Here is a 17,845-nt window from a genome sequence, read left to right as displayed (position 1 = left end):
TATTTTGTAACGCTTTGCGTTACGTCTAGTTTCACCCTTAGTGTAGAACCGTCATACTCATACCGTATAGTATTTATTTATTCCTGCACTTCCTGGACTCCCCACTTTGCACTATTCCTCCTTGTATATACTTTTTAGACTTCTTGGACTGTTAGACCATTGCGCTGTTGTAAGGATGGACTCGCTGCAGGTAAGGATGGACTCAATGATGGCAGTGTAAAAGTGCACCGTCATGGCCTTTGGCAGGTTGATCATCTTCAGCAGCCTCAGGAAGTTCATACTCTGCTGAGCCGTCTTTGGCAGTCCTTATATTTTCTAAACATATATAGACCTAGGGTATTAGACTCGACTGGGGTTTTTATACACTGGTACCTACAAAGGCGATTAAGATCTTAATATAAATACACAATATTTCTAAAAAGACACACAGCAAAAATAATATTTATATAATGGAACAATGAAAGATGGTGAACAAAGGGTAAATTGTAACTTGTAGTATCTGTAGATCTGTCTGGGAAAAAAACACAAAAAAGAGGTTGCCTACATTTCCACTCTCAGTGTCAGACAGGTGGAATGACTCATGTCATGTTTTCAAACTCCTTTTCTCTTGTGGATACATTTTTGAGACAAATTACTTTCTTTCAGCTGCACATGACTTTTTTCATTATGGTTTGTATTTTCCCACCTTAACGTTTATTGTACCTTTGGTATCACATGCAGTTTGTTAAATTAGCGTTTTTTCCTTCATGTTTCGTCCCTGTATAGTTGAAAACTAATAAATAAGACTTTTATTTCGAAAACTATACGAATGGCGGCCATATTGAAATTGTCCTTGTTGTCGCTGGTTACACGCTGCTGCAGTGAAGTCGGCACACCACCTGTTCCGTATCTCGGTTTGTCAACCCTTTTTTGATTCTACCACGTGGACTTAAACTGGAGAGCTGAAGTCTGTTTTCCGTTAGCATCTGAATACCGGTAACTTGACCAACCTAATGCAACATCAAGTGTTTTGTAGTATGATAAGCACCCGGACGTTATTCCTCTGAATTTATGCTCATTTCGCCTAGCTAGCGGAACTGTCGAATATCAGCATGCCTCAAATATCGGCACAATTCGGCATTGACATGTTTACATTCACTCTCGTGATCAACTTCGGACACCAATGGAGAGAAACGTAATCTCCCACAAAAATATGGCATTTAAGCTTTACTTGTGGAAAAAAAGTAACTCTGTAGACCTAATTTAAGCTTGCGAAATAGTGTTTTTTTTATAGTGCACTTTTGCGTGTACCTAATAGTGTGGACCACTCAGTGGCGCGACGAATATTTCGTTTGGTCTTTAAGTTGTACCGTCGGATTAGTTCTCTCTAAGATGAAGTTTAACTGTCATTTTAAACTGTCATATCAAATGCCAAAACAGATACCATGACGTAATGTAAGTACGGATGCTCACAGAGATCAAATCCGATTACTCTGGTCGTTTAGACCCATGTCAATATGAAAGGCACTAGTTGAGAAATTGGACGGAAGAAGTTCGCCTTCCGTAGTTGCGTTTACAGTTTACCTAAAACAAAGTTGAATTAGATAAAAATGTTGTATTTCCACTAACAATAGTACAATTACAATACCCTTATATTGATGTCTTAATTTTTAATACATAACATACATAATCACGCCATGTTTGTTTTGTGCAGGTTTGAGTGAATAGACTGCACCTACAACTGAATCAGGTCAAAGAAAGCCCACAAAATACCCTAATTAAACTAAAATAACACTATTGAGATTAAAGTTTTCTTGACAAAACATATTGTGACTAAGGCATTTGTACAGAAATTAAACCAGGATATGTCAAAGCAAGAGGAAAAGCATTTTATTATCACGAATTCAACGAGGTAAGTGGAACAAAGTGGGAGTGCTCGATATTCGGCTCATTTAAAAACGTACTCGAAAACGTGTCACCGTAAACCAGGGGCGAATCTAGGTTCCGACTTTTGGGGGGGCTAAGCCCCTAGAGAAATCCTATTATTTTTCCTGTAACCCAACAGAACTAGGGGGGTCTGGGGGCATGCTCCCCCAGAAGATTTTTTTTGAAAATATTCTTTTAAATAGTGTCCTCTAGTGGGTTTTAGGTGAGAAATTAACACATTTAGATTTAAAATATGGCACAACAACATATTGAAGACATCTGCTGAGAGGTGCTTATTATACTGTAGCATAATCATTTAATGAAAAGAGACAGATTAGTTGCCTGTTTCACAGAAGACAATCAAATTAAATGTGACATTGTGTCCCAGCTATTAACATTGTTCGGTTATGTGTTCTAAGATAAAGATCCTAAAACATGCATATCTACCCCAGGTGAATTAATGAAAGCCAATTAATACAATGTTGATACTGGAATTTTATTTAGTTATGTATAGAAAGATACACTTTTTAGAGAAAACATTTTAAAATAACAGCAGCTGTTGTAAGAGAGATGAGGGAGTCAAAGATGTACGCCTTTATGGCTAATGAGGCCAGAAATGGAAAGACTGCACTGCTGGCCCTTTCACAGGATGCTGTTAGGGAAAGGCTGCTATCCCTTCACAGAACTGACTCACTTTGATGCTGTCTTAATTAGCACGGTAATTGAGGATCAATTAGTTGCTCATGGTATTGAGGACCTGAAATGTGTAGCTCAGACTTACGATGGGGCAGCTGTAATGGGCGGGCCTTGTTGGGTGTGTGTATTTACGATGAAACGTACCTTGTGATAAAGGCAGTGCGAGTACTTTTCTCCGGCGCTTTCTCCTTCCAATCCTCAGTATAATTCAAACTATTAACATGGGGCGGCATCAACGGTTAACGTTGTAGGCTGGAATTCACTAGCTAGTTATATCTGGCTGAGCTACTGAGTAGGCTAGCATACCCACAGGATCAATGATGATCACTGGCATGATCAAAAGAGCCACGACATCTATAATAAATCCGCGATGATTTAACCATTTCGTTTAGTTTACCATTTTAAACGTAATGCGCTATATATACCTTTGTATCGAGCAGCTGATTATGGCAACTTTCACAGCTTTTTTCCGGCTTGAGTCGGACAGTCGCTTCCAGTCTGTTTATTTGACGTTGTCACCGTCTGTCTGCACGCTCTGTCTCACTCACTCACGCACGCAGGCACGCACGACCAAACAGAGCTGTGCGCTTGCCACACAACAGTCTCAAACAGGCAGGAGTCCTGTGCAACTCGAGACTATTTTATTTCTAACCCTAAAAATGAAACTTAATACGTTCACAAAATCGGTTGATAGGTGTGAGTTTGACGATCTCAGAATACAAAAAATTAAACCATTTTTGTTTGGGGGGGCTAATGAAACTTTTGGGGGGGCTCCAGCCCCCCCCAAAATGGGGCTAGATCCGCCCCTGCCGTAAACATTAACATAGATATTTAGAAATACGGTTTCTTGCGGTTTTAAACGAGTCTTACAAGTTGAAAAGGACAAAAATCTCTCTCGAAAACCGTTGGTTTGGGTAAGTTTATACCTAACGTTAATCTATAAATAGACATAGTATAGCGATTTCTTAACAAAGCCGCCGATATTCGACATAGTTACGCTAAATTAGCTATCACAAGTGAACTTAACGGAACTTATAGCTATTTTGCTAGCTAACTTTGCTACATTTCCTATCACTAATTTATGTATCTAGCGCTACTGAGATGCAAGTTCAGATGGCCCCGTTATTACGCAGGTAGTTATATTTAGTTAGTAAGATACATCCACAAGTAGGTTATCTTATTTTCCATGGGATTGTGCAGGCTGTGTAATCAATTTCAGAACGTTGATCTTTAGATATAGGAGAGCTATCTCATTTTGGATTAACGTAAAGCTCTAATAGTTATCAATTTCATTCAGGTGTTAATACATACATATTGTCACTTCATAGCCTGTTCCTGGGCACAACTGAGAGAGAGGATGGCTGCACCCAATGCCGGAGATTCTAAGACGCAGACTGTAGATGGGGCTGGAAGGGGTGTTCCAAGGGGGCGAAGGTTGCCTGCGTCTCTCTCCCCTGGTCGTCTGCCATCGATGCGGTCCCGGGACCTGACGCTCGGAGGGGTGAAAAAGGTAAATACTTGAGTAATCTGAGAGAAGATCCAGGCAACTCTCATATGCTCTGAGCCAGGGGTGTCAAACTCATTTCAGTTAAGGGCAGGGGCGTCAGCTCACCCACAGGGCCGTAGCCAGGATTTTTGAAATACCGAGGTCAAGGGTTTCCCCTATATTTTTTTGTAACGACTCTTTGCCGTCACTGCTCCACATCTGTGGAACCAGCTCCCCCCGGACATTAGACCCACCCCCTCCATGTCTGCCTTCAAATCTAGACTAAAAACTCACCTCTACTCCCTGGCCTTCCTTGCCCCTTGACCTTTTACCTCCTGTTCATGTCTATGTGGTGTGCCCTGATAATGAATGTTCCCCTTTTTGTATTGTTGTATTATATTCACTTTTTTAAAATTATTATTATTATTTTAATTTTACACAGTACAGCACTTTGGTCAGTGTATGCTGTGTGTAAATGTGCTCTATAAATGAAACCTACTTACTTACTTACTTACTAACTCCACTCTGAGTTAGTAACCTAGCAACAATAGGGGGTCTGGGTGCATGCACCCCCTGAAGAAAAATAACCCTTTAAATTGTGACTTCTGGTGAGAATAGAACAATATAGCAATGGAGTACATTGCACCAATAATTTTTCCTCATCAGAGTAGTGACTCTGGCCTTTATATGTAGCTGGGTCATGGGCTGATAATGAGCTTGCTGACTCTGTATGCATTTCACTGGTTCCTTCTCCTGCTCTTTCTCTCTCCTCTCCTCCTGTATCAACCTCTTCATCTCTCTCTCCTGTCTCATCCTCTGTTGGATTTTAAAATGAAAGGTCTAAGTACTATACTACTGAGTCATAATTAGGCTACTATAATTTGACCTAATATGTTAATGCCATATTTAGATAGTGACATTACTGCTTGTCCATCCAAACAATATTATTGATGGATAATTCATACTGCGACTGCCAATTTTTACCTTTCCTCTTCTTTGCCTGGTCATCATCCTCTGTCTTTCTTGCAAACTAGAACTTTGACTGATGCAGCCTCTTGCCACCACGTTGCATCTTTGCTGTTCTATTCTCGTTACGTGTTATATCTTCGGAAAATAAACAGAAAATACTTAGAAGCTATACAAAACAGAACAAGTTATCATGACATCGAGAACCAGAGCAAGTAGTCTACAGATTACAGCAGTATTGCCGTACATTTGGCTAACAAGCGTTACTGTTACAATACGGAATTATGAAAGAATCATTTTCATATTATCTCACGAACGTAACCTATTACAACTAACACTAGTTCGTAGATATTTATCTTAGGTGACTTACACGTGGTGTATAACAGTATGATAAAACTTACAGTTCTTGTTTTTCGAGCCGGGCGTAATGGAACAAGGCTTACTGTCAGCGTATCGATACCCTTGCATTTCTCACGCAACGAACTTTGAAGGAGTAATTATATTCGTGTCCATGACAACAGTAACCTACTGCTGGCCTAAGCAGAGGCACGACATGATCAGTTGGGCTTTATGGTTTTCCTGCTTTATGTTAACATTTTTACTTGCTGAAGTATAAGGGGGAAAATTAAAATGAAACGAAACTTAAGGAAAAAATGACCGAGGACATGACCTCGGTGTCCTCAATGGTGGCTACGGCCCTGCTCACCCAATACCATACAGGGGCACAATAGGGCACCAAAAAAAAATGCGAGCACGCGAGTTAAAAACATTTTGGGCAATTATTTATTTAAAAAAAAGCATGGGCACAGATAATTAATGCAAGCACGCAAGCAAATATTTTATAGCACTTATTTATTATCATAAAGCGTATCTTCATTAAATATCTGTCAGCAAACATGAACTTGAAAACTGAAAACTTGAAATGTGCAACTGTAAAAGGAAAAACAAAAAAACACCTACATACATACATACATACATACATACATGTCTGTGTTTATCATTTCTATTTCAGACCATCCTATGATGGTGTGATGGTGATGATCCTATGAGGTGTGTATATCATGGCCAGAAAGATAGGGGAGCTGTTCATTTTTTTTAACAGTAAACGGTAGCGCCTCTGCTTCATTTTTGCGAAGCTGTCGATCAATTGTGACTGGCTTAATTTGGAGAGTTCTCCTCGCTCAACCGACATGATGGCAAGATGATGAAGCCTGTCTTGCCCCATTGTGCTCCTCAACCAAGTGTGAATGTCCTTTCACAACTGCAGCTGGACACAGGAATGGTCAGACATATTTTAATGACCTGTGCAGTGTTTCCCACAGAAATTTTGGAGACTATGGGGGAGGGGGTGCGTGGCGCGAACATGTCCGGGGGTGGTGGGGGAAGCGCGGTGGGCGCATGTTTACCGGTTTACCACTTTGGGTGGGGGGGATGTTTTTTCGGCCTAATTGATTTCGCAGGAGCTTCCAACCTTTGGGGGGGGGATAAGCCCCTACATAAAACCTATTATTTTTCCTGTGACCCAGCAAAACTAGGGGGGTCTGGGGGCATGCTCCCCCATAAGATTTTTTTTTGAAATAACCTTTTAAATAGTGTCCTCTAGTGGGTTTTAGGAAGATAAATTAACAAATTGAGATTTAAAATATGGCATAAATATAAACATATTGAAGACATCTGCTGAGATTTTGTTTGGGATTTGTGTGAAGCAAGAGCACCCTGACCCGGGAGAGAAAGCTTAGGAACAGCTACTACACTTTGCCTCCACATATTAATGTGAGGCCTCCTTCTCTGCAATGACTGATCAAAACAAAGCAGAGAAACAAACTGTGCCTGGAGAAGAGCTTGGTATCAGCAGTTGCTTCCCTTTGTTTTAGGAAGAGAAATTAACAAATGTAGATTTAAAATATTGCACAAAAATAAACATATTGAAGACTATAATGGTATAAAGGTGCTCATTATAGTTAATGTCAGATATCCTCTGTTCAATTTTCAAACTCTCCCTCACTATATTACTTTTTTGATCGAGCAATATTCCATGACACCTGATACGATGCCAACGTGACCGTTTCAGAGTACTTAGCCGAGTCTGTGTCTCTGACTGATGTATCAAAGAATGTACCTTGTGCTTGCCCAGCTCTGCTTTTAGGAACTCCTGGGCTATGTTAGCATCCAAGTTCAAGGCTTTAAAATGCGACCGTGACGTCTGCATATTAAGCAAAGGGGTTTTCCATGTACTCCTCCAGGCGTCTTTGCTTTTGCCTTTGTCTTGGAACACATGACTCAGGGATTTGGTGCGTTTCGCACAAGGCCTTTGCACGGTCATATACCTCCGTAGCTTTGGGGTCAGTGCGCATTTCTTTTAGAGTGGCACACACAGCGCATTTAAACTCCTCTGCTTTTGCCAGGTCCACAGTTTCACTTTGCAGGTATTTGTGAAGACTTTCTGTCACAGACAAAAAAGTCTTGAAGACCATCAACAGATAAATTGTGGTGAACCTGGCAAGGTTGGCATGCAAACCCACAGCCGTGGGGTTGCTGATGTTGGACAGGCACGTGAGAACTGCGGGGAAATTCTCTATCATAGCGTTGATTGACCTCAGCTGGCACGACCATCGGGTCTTGGACCGCTGTACCAGCTCAGAAGGCTGTAAGCCAAGCTGTTTCTGGGTCTCCTTAAACTTGTCGTGGTTAACAAGGGAGCCTGAAAAGAATGTATACACATTCTGCAGGAGGTCAAATAAATTCCTGGCCTCTGGTATGGCTTGACATGTGCAACACAGCACTAAATTCAATTGATGTGCATAGCAATGCACATAAATGGCCATGGGATGGTTCTCTGTGAACTTAGCTTTTACCCCTCCAACAGTCCCACTCATGACTGAGGCGCCATCATAAGCCTGTGCAACCACCTTCACATGATCTATGCCATTAAATCTTAGCTGATCTTCAATTGCAGTGGTAATGGACTCTGCGTCAAACCCTTTCAAATCTGTCATGGCTAGCAAATGCTCTTTCACACTCCCCCCAGCAACATAACGAACACACACAGCTAGCTGCTCAGTGGTGCCATCTCTCGCTTCATCTGCCATTACTGAAAACATTCCAGCCTCCTTTATTTCTTGACTGATAGCTTTTACTATCTCTTGGGCACAGCATTGAATGACCTCCTTTTGGGATGAAGGTGATAAGTATGTACTGTGAGATGGTGGTGAATATGCCTGAAGAAAAGGATCAAACTCTTTCAAGAGGTTCATACACTCCAGAAAGTTTCCCTGGTTGTCGCTGGACATGCCCTCATCATGGCCACGGAATGGGATATTTTGTTTACCCAAAAACTTGGTAACAGCCACAACCCGGCTGAGGTACTCGCGTCTCTCTTTGATTTCACGCTCACTTGCAGAATCCAACTGCTCGACAACACTGCCATGAGCCGCACTGGCTTTATAACTACACCAAGACTCCATGCTTGCCTTATGGGCTGGTGATTTCTCATGCTCTCTATAGACATCCAGAGCTTTTTTCCAATTTTGAAAGCCAGTGTTTACAAAGGTGTCATTCTTCAAATGTTTCCCAAATATTCTACAGGGAAAACAAAAGGCTGCATCTTTAGACTTGGAATATTCCAGCCATGTAAAGCTTTCAAACCAGTTGGCGTTAAAGGATCGATTCTTGGCACCAAAGTTGTGCTGGGGATATTTTGACAACTTAACTTGGTTTGGGCCAGACTCCTTTCCCCCAAGATCACTTGTATGTCCCTCAACATTGTGGACACTGCTTTTTTCTCTTGCCCCCAGTCTAATGTTCTCTGCCACTGTGGCAACTGTTTTCTCAGTCTCATATCTGGGGTGTGATATCTCTGGCCTGTCTGTCTCCTGTTGTCCTTCCTTCTCTGCATTTCCCCTGCCTCAACCAGCTCATTCTCTTCTGCCCTCTGATTCTCCTGTCTGGTGCAACATACAAAAAATCATATGATCAATGGTTACCTCAGATAACCATAAAAAGTTCAGATAAAATGAATCAAATCTAAGCTGAGTCTCACCTGTCAGTGTCATCTCTCAATGCCAACTCTACCTGCATCCCTTCAATCTGCTCCTCTCCTCCTCTGCACTCTGCTGCACTGAGTCTTGAAGCAACAAGAACATATTACAGTCTCCTGTCTGCATTTTCACTATCTACATTTTTATATATGCATATGTAAAGTTACTTGTGTATAACCTGTTTGCAGTTATTCCTAATTAATATGAAAGTAATAGTCATATCACCTCTGCTCGTGCTCATCAACATCCCTCTCTCCTTCACCTTTTCCTTCAACTCCTCCGTCACCTCCTCCGGCACTCTGCTGCTCCTCTTTGTCTGGACAGATATGTAACTGTTAGGCTTGGGCTAATGACCAGTTGTCAACTCAACTGGGTTGTTACCTAAAAGTGGTTTGCATTGCCTTGTTACCTAGCGTACCTCTCTCATTTCTCCTTGCTGCTTTATCCCTGCTCCGAGCGAATAACTTTCTGATGTCCATTTACAAGAACAATGTTGTTTGAGTTGAATTGAGATCAAAATCATAACTATACAGTAGGCTGTTATCTAGTTCCGGTCACTGAGATAACAAATAATTCAATGCCAGCAAAAGATCATAAAATAACATAGCCTACATAGTACAACATACTTCTTCCATAACTCTCTACATACCTGACACACCAAAAAAACGAATAGTAAAAACAGGACATTCGTCTATATGCATGCTATGAATGATACCTATCAATTGTTTTTTTTTCTACATTATCTTTCTACTGTCTTGAAAGTAACCACCTGTATGTCATCATGCCCCCTTAATGTCTGTGCTTTTGTCTGTAGGCCTACTCGAGCAGAAAACACCAGAATGAGAATAATTTCAGAATCATTCATTTTCAACTTTGAGACCAACGTGTGCTTGAGCTGCTTAAGCCAGCCTGCTTATTTAAGCATGCACTGGGCTTTTTTTAAAAGTAACAGCGTACAAAACAGCTTCCACCTCCGAGTGTTGTTTTCTGTTATAAATTGCGCTAGTATAACATCGGTGCCATTGGTTCCAGGCAACTTGAGAAGATGTCTTATACAGTATGCCGATAGCTAGCTAACTAAGCTGACAAGACAACTTGGATTCCCCATCACGGGATCATCACCCCCTGAAAACACGAACGTAAAGAATCGAGAAACACCATAAGATGGCATGTAGTGTGAACCCGACATTTGTGATCTTTCTCCGATCAACAGGTCCAGCTTAAACAGTTATCGCTACAGTTTAATATATTACCGAACTGTCTGGCTACTATAGCATAACGACAGACGTGACCACATTAGCTAATAACACCACTTCAGAGACGCCCCTTCACCTTATTTGATGAAAGGCATACACATTTGTTAGACATTCTATGCTTCCAGAGGATAAAAATGTAACGCTTACTGTTTAATTCACTTCACGCCGGCCGGTGTGAATGGTCGCTGACGCTGTGCTGGACAGGTTCAAAAAGTCGATATCAAGGAGAATGATTCTCTCCTCAGTGTGTGCATTCGTCACGTACATTTCATTGCAGCGGCCGGCCAATGAGGGGGGCACCATTCATTCTATTGACGTAATAGTAAATTTCTTCAGGGTGTCAAATTTTGTACAATCAATGTTTTAGTGTGTCTTTACTAGGAGGACTAGTACCGTGTAGATAGCCTAAGACATGACGAACTCCTGGCTCTGTGTTACAGGCAACTCTCCGGCTGCAACATGCTCCGAGTGGCCGCAAGTGGATTCTAATTACTCTGTCCGTATGTCGGACTTAAATTCTAACGAAAGTGGTAGTCTATAGGCCTATTTTAAGAAAAAAAAGTGCAAGCATGCATTCTGTAGATTGCCAGATGAGTCAGACTTAAATTAAAAAAAAATTAAAGGTATAAATAAATAAATTAAAAAATCAGTGCCCCAGGCATACCCAGGCACCGCAGATCCACAACGGTGTGACATCAGCCACATAAATATGGCTCTGCTTTTCAATGATTGTAATCATAATATAAGATCTCTATTAATGTGTTCGATTGTTTCCCTATGAGAGTAGCAGATTGTAGAGCAAGGAAGGCTAGGGCAGAGGATAGGTTTTTCTCACGTCACTCACCTTCTCACTCACTCCCTTTCCCTGTCTGTCCTATTGCTGCGCTATGCGCGATCACATGTTTTCTTTTTAAATGGGAACGCGGAAACCCGAGAGAGGGGATGAATGGAGGTAGTTGCTTCCAATGGCGAAACCTTCCCGATGTCCTCGTGAACTACCGCAGAGACCGGAATATATATTGCAGTGACAATCTTAAACGGATTAAGCCTTATACAGCCCGCCCTATTTAAGGATTGTATACGACGAGCACTCTAAGGAGGTGAGAGCGATCCCTTTTTTCCTTATTTTGCACTGGTGGCATTTTTTAAGGAAGGATTATCTTTTTGCTTCTTGGACAATTGCCGTGGAATATACTTTTGACAGGGACAGTGAATGCACGTCGGAGCTCGTGGAGCATTGTTCCCTTATATTATTTTGTGTGGATAAACTGACGCGTTTATTTTTGCGCACCTTGCTTTCTCATGTGGACTAGATATTAACTCTGTGGCCTGTGGACTCTTGAGTATTTGTTGTTATTCCCTATCCCCTAATCACTCACAAGACACTTTAAATAAATAGAACATTCACGTTATTTTCTGTTTTGCGTGGCTTTTACGAACCCTGATTTTTGTTGACGAAACTCGAGCGTCTAGCCGAGATTTGTTACAACGGGGCATGTGCCCCGGTGAAAAGGGTCTGCCAACGCCAATGGTTAAGGGGCCACATACTGCCCACTTTGAAGTGTGACGGACCAGTAAAATCATAGCATAATAACTAGGGCTGTAACGATATTGGATCGAACCGAGAAATCGTGACACTCTGGGCCACGAACCTGCATCGCGATGCGAGGAGGCAGAACCGCGACATGCCCTCAGCGGTCACGTGATACAAAAAGTTTGGTTTGCTATTAAGCCTACACATGTGCTGTGCGCAATGGCTACCTCAGATGACATTTGAATCGGCCATTTGAATTGTTGGCGCGTGGTTGCCGGATTGTTTGTCGCTGGAGGACTGCTCTGCACGGAGAATAGAAGTGTGTGCGTTAATTGCTCCGTAGCTGTCTCTCCCTCTCCCTCTCCGGAGTTTTGGTTGCGGGTGGTCTAACGCTCCCTCAGAAGAAAGACGTACACTGCGTCGTGTTTTGACCACTGTTTTCCCGTACTTAAATTGTTTTGAGTTAATAGGCTGTGAGAGAGCCACCAGTACTTTATGTTACTTTCTTTGGCTCTTTCTGTATTTTGTTTGTATGAATGTGTGTGTGTGCTTTCGTTACTTAACGGCCATCTTTTGAAGTACAGGGTTACTGTGTAACCCTTACGTTCAGTTTGTAGTGGTTCCCAAGTGTGCGCATTGTGTGGAAGTGCATACCATAATACGTGGTGTAGTAGTGTGGCGGCTATTCACTAATGTGTGTAGTGTTCTGAAACATTGTAACACGTTTGATTGCTCTGGTTCGTGTGCGTGAGTTGGGTTATTCCAGATCTTATAGCTCTTTTTGGTGGGTGTGTTACTGTTGCCAGTAGCCTGTATATCGCGGGTAATCGTGGGTAACTATGATGGCAGTGTATGAGGGGGTGCGTGTGTGAGAACTGTTTTTGTCATGTCATTAAATACCAGTGACCAGATATTTATTAAACTACAGAAATAAAACGTTTTATTTTGCTAAACTCTTGCCTCCTCGATATTCATTCATTTGATTAGCCTGGGCCCTGTTCATAAAATACGTGGCAGTTAGGGTCTGTCACATTTGGCCATACATTGCCATCATAGTTTAAGTTATTTAAGTTATTTGGTTATTTATGTGTTGTTTCCCTCATATTTTTAGGCTATGTTCAAGCCTACTTTTTCAGAAGTTTGTTGAATGTTTTTCAACAGCATTGCTTTGAGTAATAAAAACCTCAATATTTGGTTATAAATTGTTCATTTTTTTATAGCTCATACTTATTCTAATGTGAATTAGAAAAAAGTGACAAAACGTTTGTACTCATAAACTTACATATTCTTAAGAGACATTCTGATTCACAACCCTTGACATTAATTAAGAAAACAAGTGCAATTTCATCAACACTGTGCTTCAGTTTATTATTTACATGTGCATTAGGCAACTTCAGATGAACAGGTGAAAAAGTGTCTGAAATCTTATTTTACATAAAGCAGGTCAACTGACGATCATTTTTCTCCTGAAACTTGGCATCTTTTAGCCCTCACAAGTGCATCAATATCAGGCTTAAAATCCTGAGTAGCAGCCAATTTAAAATTGTCATTCAAGTGCTTGTGTGTGAGTCTTGAGCGAAGCTTGGTTTTTGTGTTGTTCATTACAGAGAACACTTGTTCACACAGGTAGGTGGTCCCAAACATGCTCAAAACGTGTGCTGCCAGGGCTGTCAATTTGGGGTATCCTGGCAAAATATACTGATAAAATGTATTCAAGTCCGAAGACGCATTTGTCCTTTAAATTCTGATCACATTGTAAATCGATCATTTCAAGCTGCATATCGACGGGCAGATCCGCAGCCTTAAATGGCGAGCGAAAAACTGCAAACTTGTTCTCAAGCTCACCAAAGACCTGAAACCGCTGCTCAAACTCTCGCAGCAATTCTGAAATTTTTACTTTGTAGCGACTCATGTCAGCAGTTAGCATTTGCAAATGTTTTAAATGAGGGAAATGAGTAGCGGCACCACTTGACAGCTGAGTCTCCCACAAAGTCAGCTTCAACTTAAATGAGCGTATGCTGTCATAATATTCTGTGACAACTTTCTTACGGCCTTGCAGCATCTTGTTCAGGATATTTAAATGCTCTCTAATATCAACCATAAATGCAAGATCCTGCACCCATTCAGTTTTTTTTTAATTCATGCACTGGTTTGCCCTTTTTCTCCATGAACTGTCCAATTTCCTCTCGCAGATCAAAAACCCACTTTAGCATGGCACCTCGGCTTAACCACCTTACTTCAGTGTATTATGGTAGGCCACAGGTGATTTCTTTATCACTGAGGATGCTGTCAAACTGACGGTGATTCAGCCCTTTCGCTCGAATGAAGTTAACAGTTTGGACAACCACTTTCATGACGTGATCCATTTTTAACGACTTGCAACACAATTAGGGCAATAGTTTTCCGCGTCAAAAAAAAGCAAATTCCGTGTCACGTTTTTGATGATTCCGTGTTTCCGCGTAAAAAAAAAAAACAGCCGTAAAATGGCTTTCTGCACGTTAACTGTATGAAAAACTCTGTTGATAGTGATGTTGCCTAGCAACGCTGTCTGCGTGCGTGCAGCAGCTCCCTCAGTTAAGTTAGTGACGAGTTCAGTTTGTCGCCAAGTAGTTGACCATACTGTCCATACATTTCCAATGCTTAAATCATCATTGTTCGACCTGTATGTGATGCATTGTGTATACCTAATGAAAGTAAGGGTTTTCATGAAGTTGCTACTGTGATAGATAGTGTATTAAATACCAATTTTTGGGCTACCTGCTAGTGCTATTAGTTAGTAGTGATTAGCATGCTAAGCGGAGATTTAGCTATGTTCTGTTATGTTGATACGCTGTAATAAAGATGGGTTCAATCCTGTTAAGATTTCGACTGGATGAGATATGAATGAGATCCATGTTGCCTAGTGTAGAGTCCACTATTATATGTATCTAGTAATATTAGTTGTGTAATTCTTATTGTGTAGCAATAACTCATGTTAATGTAATTCAGTGCAGTGCTAATTAGTCCCCATAAAGAAGACTGCATGGTGCCCTTCTTAGATTGTTGTTTGCCGGCCATCAACAGAACAGAAGACTTAACATTTTTTGTTTTTAATGCGATTGGGAAGATGAGCAAATGAACGTGACTACCGTTGAAAAGGGGGGCGTGGCCGGAGCAGAGTTCAGCGCAGACGTGTCATTTTCTGACTGCTTTTGTTCTTTTGTTAATGTTTGTTCATTGTTGCGATTGTGTTATGTTTATTTGAAAGAAATGCAGTCTTACAGGGTAAAATACAGGGGGTTTTGGGCGATTTTGATGCACAAAATTATGTTTCTGTTTGAAAAGTTGCAATTCCGTTTACAATGGTCCATTCCGTGTCAGATGGTCCATTCCGCGTATTCCGTCCGTTTTCCGTTTTCGCGGAAAACTATTGGCCCTACACAATGCCTCCTGGTGCAAAATACAATGAAATGTCCAAAAACTTTGTCCTCCATTTGCAGCTTGTACTTTCTCCCTGAATTTTGTCACAACGCCTGTTTTTCTCCCGCCCATTGATGGTGCGCCGTCTGTAGCCACACTGACAGCACGGGCCCAATCCACTCCAGCCCAGTCCAGCCCTTCAACGAGAGCGCTAAAAATGTAATTCGCTGTAGTGGTGTCTGTCATAGGTACCAACTCAAGGAACTCCTCGGTGACTGCCAAAGTCTCATCAACACCACGAATGAATAGCCAGTTGAGCAACATCTGTAATGTCAGTGCTCTCTCGATTGCAACTGAAAATGCCACAAATGACCTGACTTTTTGCCTCTTTTGGCTATCCAAATTTGCTTTAAGATCACAATTTCTGCAGCCTTCAGCATACATATTTGAACAAACTCACCCTCACAGTATGGCTTGGAGGCTGATGCTATTTCATTAGCAATAAGGTAGCTTGCTTTCACTACTCCATCACTAATCTCAGATCCGGGTAAAAACGGACTGCTGTTTCTTTAGATTTGCTAGCAGGTCATTCATCTTTTCTTTTCTTACTTGTCCTTGAAAGCGGTTGTATTTTTCGCCATGGTGAGTCTCATAGTGGCGTTTAATATTGTATTCCTTTAGCACAGAAGCTTGCTGAGAACACAACAAACACACAGGCTTTCCAGTTACCACTGTAAAAAAATAGGATGTGGTCCATTTTTCTTTGAAAATTCTGCACTCTGTGTCCACTTTTCTCTTTTTTGACAGACATAGTTTTACTTTTGTCACGATTTGACAGCAAAAGTTCAGTTCGCCAGGGACCTGTCCACTTAGTTACTGTTGCTACGTCAGACACACCTCCCAGGACTGTCAAGCCATAAGCATTGCGAGGACGGGGACACGCACTATATCTGTCAGTGTCAGTGATTCTTGTTGGAATAATATCTCCGCGATATCCTCCAAATCGAGGCAAAAGAGACTGCAAAATGCAGTGGAAGGATGTATCCAAAACATTAAGATAAGCAACGAATTATACTGGAGAACTGCTAAGCCTCTCAAAGGGCAGAGGACAAAAAGCAACAGTCTCTTTGAAGATCACCTGCTTAGCCTCTAAATGGGGTAGAGGACATCATGCAGCAGTAGAAAAGCTATATTAAAAATACCTGTTTAGCCTCTAAATGATGCAGAGGACAAAAATCAGCAGTCAAAACAAAGGCCAACATACCGGCACATACCTGACAAGACTTGACTCCCCAACAAGACAAACCAAGGAACATATATACATGTGGCGGCCAGCACCATTTCTACACACCAAAAACTAAACAATACCCAATAACAAGACAGAGACATGAACATAAAATTTCCCCACAATCATAAACAAAATAATTCACAATGTAATAAATAATGTCTCAAAAGGTATGTCAAACCAACCACCTTGTCCAGGTGTTCTGGCCCAGACCATTTTAAGTTCCCCTCCTGCCAGTCTAGGCAGATAGCCGTTTTCATGAGGTGGATCCAATTGTAATCAATGGTGTGAGTGTTTGTGTGTGCGTCTGTGTGCAAACCTTGTCTGTTGGGTGCGCTTGTGGTTGCAAATATGGGGCAGAAGTGTGCAGTTAATGTGCGGTCGCACCACGACCGTCACAGTAATAATTCTAATTTACATGAACCATAACTGTTCCGGGATGTTCTCAACTAGATAGTAAGCTAGATAGCAAAGTTTGCTAGATAGCTAGCTGCAAGCAGCTTCATTAACTTTGGAGCAGACATATGTGTGTTTGTTGATCTTTGATATACTAAGTTGGGAGTGGGGTCTCTCACACTGTTTAATCGACAGCCGGCACCTTTCCTCCTGTGTTTTGTGCTTTGAAAATGCGGAAAAAAACTGATATGTCCCTCTAATCTCAGAGTACCTTCTGTCAGATCTTAAAGTCCCGTAGGAACACTGTTTTACCATGCTGCCCAGACGTCTTCTCTTAGTAGCGGTTGCTAACGTAGGATTGGACGAGGGCTGTTCTAGGGAGGAGTTTCGCGAATGGTAAATTGCTGTTAGTTATGGTTCTCAGTGTAATGTTAGTTTAACACTTCCAACCCCAAGGGCTTTTTTTGACTCTGTTAGGTAGTTTGCCATGCCTGATATTTTTGTATATTCCATCTAACTAAAAAGCATGAGGCAAAAGTGGCATTTATGATTATATTCTAGAACAACTCAGCAATAATACAATGTGACTAAAAGGAATGTAGTAAAACTAAGTTTTGTATTAAGGCGAGACACGGCAGGTGAAATATCGATTTTTTCATGCCCTGGTCAAATTCGAGATTTTGGGCTAGTTTGCCTCTTTAACTTGTTATCTTTCATACTACCATAAAGAAAACGTCAAAATTACACATTTATGTGTCTGTTTCACTGCATTTAGTTCAGCTGCGGCATCCATTTTCTCCTAAATTAACCAAGAATTCTCCCTTGAACCGCGTTCAGCGTTTCGTCTTTTTACACGACATCTGTCATGTCTGCAATGATTTTAAA

General features: G+C 41.3%; 1 protein-coding gene across 2 annotated transcripts in view; it reads left to right on the top strand.

Annotated features, from left to right (window-relative positions):
* The first annotated feature begins 860 nt into the window (after positions 1-860).
* polr3d (polymerase (RNA) III (DNA directed) polypeptide D) overlaps positions 861-17,845 on the top strand; it is a 55,682-nt gene continuing 38,697 nt past the window's right edge. The window contains exons 1-2 of one of the 2 annotated variants that reach the window (XM_080853323.1): positions 861-975; positions 3,930-4,111. In XM_080853323.1, coding sequence (XP_080709449.1) covers positions 3,959-4,111 — 153 coding nt within the window. In that variant the 5' untranslated portion in view covers positions 861-975; positions 3,930-3,958. Of the gene's footprint in view, positions 976-1,719; positions 1,892-3,929; positions 4,112-17,845 lie in introns of those variants that run through there. The other variant, XM_080853324.1, reaches the window with a different exon arrangement.

Source organism: Sprattus sprattus, assembly GCF_963457725.1.
Source record: "Sprattus sprattus genome assembly, chromosome: 16".
NCBI classification, from domain to species: domain Eukaryota; kingdom Metazoa; phylum Chordata; class Actinopteri; order Clupeiformes; family Clupeidae; genus Sprattus; species Sprattus sprattus.
Note: the sequence above shows the minus strand (reverse complement) of the source record. Positions and strands in the feature narration are given on the sequence as shown.